Source organism: Portunus trituberculatus, chromosome 7 (assembly GCF_017591435.1).
Source record: "Portunus trituberculatus isolate SZX2019 chromosome 7, ASM1759143v1, whole genome shotgun sequence".
Lineage (NCBI taxonomy): Eukaryota > Metazoa > Arthropoda > Malacostraca > Decapoda > Portunidae > Portunus > Portunus trituberculatus.
The window spans coordinates 4189174-4194043 of NC_059261.1; the positions used below are offsets into that span (position 1 = coordinate 4189174).

General features: G+C 43.7%; 1 protein-coding gene across 1 annotated transcript in view; it reads left to right on the forward strand.

Annotated features, from left to right (window-relative positions):
- The first annotated feature begins 1530 nt into the window (after positions 1 to 1530).
- The window catches only part of LOC123498535 (putative fatty acyl-CoA reductase CG5065), a 34579-nt gene continuing 31239 nt past the window's right edge, over positions 1531 to 4870 (forward strand). The window contains 1 exon segment of the mRNA XM_045245716.1: positions 1531 to 1842. Coding sequence (XP_045101651.1) covers positions 1642 to 1842 — 201 coding nt within the window. The 5' untranslated portion in view covers positions 1531 to 1641.

Here is a 4870-nt window from a genome sequence, read left to right on the forward strand (position 1 = left end):
AAGTGAATAAGTAAGTATGTAAGTAGATAAGTAAGTAACCTAACTTGACGTACTTAACCTAACTCCACCCCCCTCTCTCTCTCTCTCTCTCTCTCTCTCTCTCTCTCTCTCTGTTATCATGAGTGCTTGACAAAGAATCGCCCTTCATAATAACCTTCCCTTGCTTGTTTTTATCGTTAGTGTGTGTGTGTGTGTGTGTGTGTGTGTGTGTGTGTGTGTGTGTGTGTGTGTGTGTGTGTGTGTGTGTGTGTGTGTCTGTGTCTCTCTCTCTCTCTCTCTCTCTCTCTCTCTCTCTACTACTACTACTACTACTACTACTACTACTACTACTACCACCACCACCACAGCCAGGGATGAACACGTGAAAAATAACCAGAAAAAAAGGAAAAAAGGGGAAAAAAGGGGAAAAAAGGGGAAAAAAGGGGAAAAGAGGGGAAAAAATAATAATAAGGGAAAAAAAGGGGTAGATATTTTTTTTTTTTTGTGACTGGATAATTATTTGAGATTGCGTTGAAATTTCCTTTTAAAAGTTTGTCTTTGTCCTTCATTTTTTTGAGAAGAGGAGAAGGAGGAGGACGAGGAAAAAACTGGGACAGAATGATGAGGGAATTTACTCTTCTCTCTCTCTCTCTCTCTCTCTCTCTCTCTCTCTCTCTCTCTCTCTCTCTCTCTGTCTCTCTCTCTCTCTCTCTCAATATTGTTTGCAAAGAATAAGAATATATCCCCTCCTCCCCTCCTCCTCCTCCTCCTCCTCCTCCTCCTCCTTCTGCTCCTCCTCCTCCTCTTCCTCTTCCTCCTCCTCTTCCTCCTCCTCCTCCCATACTGGATTTCCCTATCTTATTTATATACATGTCACTGAAAAGGTGGAGGAGGAGGAGGATAAGGAGGAGAAGGATGAGGAGGAGGAGGAGGAGGAGAAGGAGGATGCTTAGGAGGAAGAGGAATAGGAAACCCCAGAAGAGGAATGAAGAGAATAAGAATTGAATTGGACACAGGAGGAATAAGAAGAAGAAGAAGAGGAGGAGGAGGAGGAGGAGGAGGAGGAGGAGGAGGAGGAGGAGGAGGAATGACTGGAAGAAAAATAAATAAAAAAAGAATGGAGGAAAAATAAGATTAGATGAGAAGGAGGGTGAGGAGAAGGAGGAGGAGGAGGAGGAGGAGGGGAGGAGGAAGAAGAAGAGGAGGAGGAGGAGGAGGAGGCACCACCTGGAAAAAGAGGAGAAAGTTAGTCTTCCCCTTTCCCAATCTCCAAACCTCCCTAGACCCCCACTGTGCCCCCCCAAAGACCCCCCAGTGCCCCCTCTCCCCCCCTGTGGCTTCCCTCTGGGCTCTTATACCCTAGACCCCTCCCAGTGACCTAGCAATGACCTCGGGGTGGGCTGAAAGGGTCACGTTTTGATATGAGCAGGAAGACAGAAGGGGAGAGGTGACGTCACGGAAATGGAGCGCTGTGATTGGCTGAGGCTGAGGTGGGCGTGGCCAGACTTACCTGTGTGTGAGTGCAGGTGAGACACTCAGTTGACGCTTGGCAGTGGGGGAGGAAACACGTACGCTGCCTCCATCTCGCTAAATCCCCGTGTGCGCTTTTACTAGTCTTCCTCCTCCTCTTCCTCTCCTCCCTCCCTCCTCCACGCCGGCCAGATGTCAGGGGTGGACTCCAGTGAGATAGCGGAGTGGTACAGGGGCAAGAATGTGTTTATTACAGGGGGCACAGGGTTTCTTGGGAAGGTATTAGTTGAGAAAATCCTTCGCTCATGTCCTGTGCGAAGGATCTATTTGCTCATGAGGCCGAAGAGAGGTGTGGATGTCAACCAGAGACTTGAGGATATCTTCAACTATAAGGTAATGAACGCACACCCTCTCTCTCTCTCTCTCTCTTTCTCTATTTTCTCCTCTCTCTCTCTCTCTCTTTTCTTAGTTTTCAATAAGTACTAAGTGAATATGGAAGCTTTTCTTATTTTTCTCATTATTTTCCAAGATTTGTGCCATTTTTCTGTATTTTTTTAAGTTATTTTTTTTTTTTTATTTCTGCACGGGAAAGTTGACACGATAGGCAACGATATTTGGAGTAACACATCCCGCAGACTTACATACATTGCCCACCACCACCACCACCACCACCACCACCACCACCACCCCAGGACCTCACCAATCACACCTCACATAGCCTTACTCTTGTGTTGCGTGGACTGTTAAGAGAGAGAGAGAGAGAGAGAGTTAAATGGATGTTGTTGGTATTTTCTCAAACGTCTGCTTTGAAATTGTATTGATGCGTTTGTGATTAATTAATGTGTCTATTAATCTAAGTGACTCTCTATCCATCTATCTATCTATCTATCTATCTATCTGTGGCATTTATTCATTTATCTATCTATTTTTGTAAGAGGGAAAAACTGGGCTGTGTGTGTGTGTGTGTGTGTGTGTGTGTGTGTGTGTGTGTGTGTGTGTGTGTGTGTGTTTATTGATTTCATTTTGTCATTCTCCTCTGTTTGTCTAAATGTTTTTCTTTTTTTTTTCTCTCTCTCCTTATTTTGCCATCTTCCTTCCTTCCTTTCCTACTTTCCTCTCCCTCCTCCTCCTCCTCCTCCTCCTCCTCCTCCTCCTCCTCCTCTTGCCCACTTTCCCTAGTCTCATTCTTCACTTCCTTCCTTCCTTCCTTCATTCCTTCTGTGTGTGTGTATGTGTGTGTGTGTGTGTGTGTGTGTGTGTGTGTGTGTGTGTCCGATATTTTGTATCCGGGTAGAAAAGAAGAGGAGGAAGAAGAAGAAGAAGAAGAAGGGTTGTGGCACATATGTCTCTCCTCCTCCTCCTCCTCCTCCTCCTCCTCCTCCTCCTCTTCTTCTTCCTCTTTTTCTCCTTTCATAGTTTCTGTCTAATTTCGTGTGTGTGTGTGTGTGTGTGTGTGTGTGTGTGTGTGTGTGTGTGTAGTGCACCTGCTTCTCTCTTTTTCTTTCTTTCTCTCTTTCTCTCTTTTTTATCTTTTTTCTTCCCTTAAGACAGCTAGTGCAAAGACAGCTGTGTGTGTGTGTGTGTGTGTGTGTGTGTGTGTGTGTTGTGTGAGTGTGTGTGTTTTCTATTGTTATCTTCCCCCACGGCCTTGTCTTCCTCCTCCTCCTCCTTCCTTCTCCTCCTCCTCCTCCTCCTCCTCCTCCTCCTCCTCCTCCTCCTCTCCTCCTCCTCCTCCTTTCTTCCTTTTGCTAATTGCATTTTACTATTATTATTGTTGTTGTTGTTGTTGTTGTTGCTATTATTGAAGAATGAATGAGGACACACTCTCTCTCTCTCTCTCTCTCTCTCTCTCTCTCTCTCTCTCTCTCTCTCTCTCTCTCTCTCTCTCTCTCACATACCTTGACATATGCACTACGAACATCACACACACACACACACACACACATCTTTGTACCGGGAAGTTACCAGAGAGAGAGAGAGAGAGAGAGAGAGAGAGAGAGAGAGAGAGAGAGAGAGAGAGAACAAGGTCAATCTCTCACGTGTGAAAATAAATGAGTGAATTAGGAAGATATTAAATTCTCGTGTTTTTTTTCACCCAAACAGGAAAATAAATTGAAGGCGCTATTGTTGTCTGTCTGTCTGTGAGTGTCTGTCTGTCTGTCTGTTTGAGTGTCTGTCTGTCTGTCTGTCTGTGTGAGTGCCTGTCTATTTGTTTGAGTGTCTGTCTGTCTGAGTGTCTGTCTGTATGTCTGTTTGAGTGTTTTGTGTGTCTGTCTGTGTGAGTGTCTGTCTGTCTGTCTGTCTGTCTGTCTGTCTGTGAGTGTCTGTCTGTCTGTTTGAGTGTCTATCTGTCTGTCTGTATGTCTGTCTGTCTGTGTGTCTGTCCTTCTGTCTGTGTTTTTGTCTATCTATCTGTGTCTCTGTCTATCTATCTATCTATTTATCTATATGTCTGTTTATCTGTCTGTCTATCTATCTATCTATATGTCTGTCTGTCTGTCTGTCAATCTATCTGTCTGTCTGTCTGTCTGTCTGTTAGGAATAAATGTTCACTATCTAATTCTTTTCAAATGTCACTATAATCATGTCTGTCTGTCTGTATGTGTGTATGTGTGTGTGTGTGTGTGTGTGTGTGTGTGTGTGTGTGTGTGTGTGTGTGTGTGTGTGTGTGCCCTTAGTTACACAGGAAGCAGACACAACACAGACAATGACAGGACACAGACACAAGACAAGAGAAGACAAACAAAACACGATCACAAATACATAGAAACACACATACAAACACAAACAAAACACAAACGAGACCAGAACACACAAAAAAAACACACAAACAAGAAACCGAAATAAACAAAACACTCACAATTATAAAGAAAATCGCAAACAAACACACAAACAAACAAACACAGCACAAACAAGAGAGAACACGAAAAAAACACAGGAAAGACAAACAAACACACAAACACAACTCAAACACAACACAAACAAGAACAGAACACAAAGAGAGAGAGAGAGAGAGAGAGAGAGAGAGAGAGAGAGAGAGAGAGAGAGTTTGTGTTGTGTGTTTGTTTCCCGCATGATTTCTTTCAATACAATAAGTAATGTGGAACAAGGGCAGCCTAGAGGAAGAGGAGGAGGAGGAGGAGGAGGAAGACAGAAGGAAGGTGGCAATTTTTTTTTTTGTTACTTAATCTCTCTCTCTCTCTCTCTCTCTCTCTCTCTCTCTCTCTCTCTCTCTCTCTCTCTCTCTCTCTCTCTCTCTCTCTCTCTTCCCTGTAAAGTTTGATAATGTTGAGAGAGAGAGAGAGAGAGAGAGAGAGAGAGAGAGAGAGAGAGATCGTGCCGTCTGGGAGTGTTTAAAGAGTGGCAAACCTCATTATTATTATTATTATTATTATTATTATTATTATTATTATTATTATTA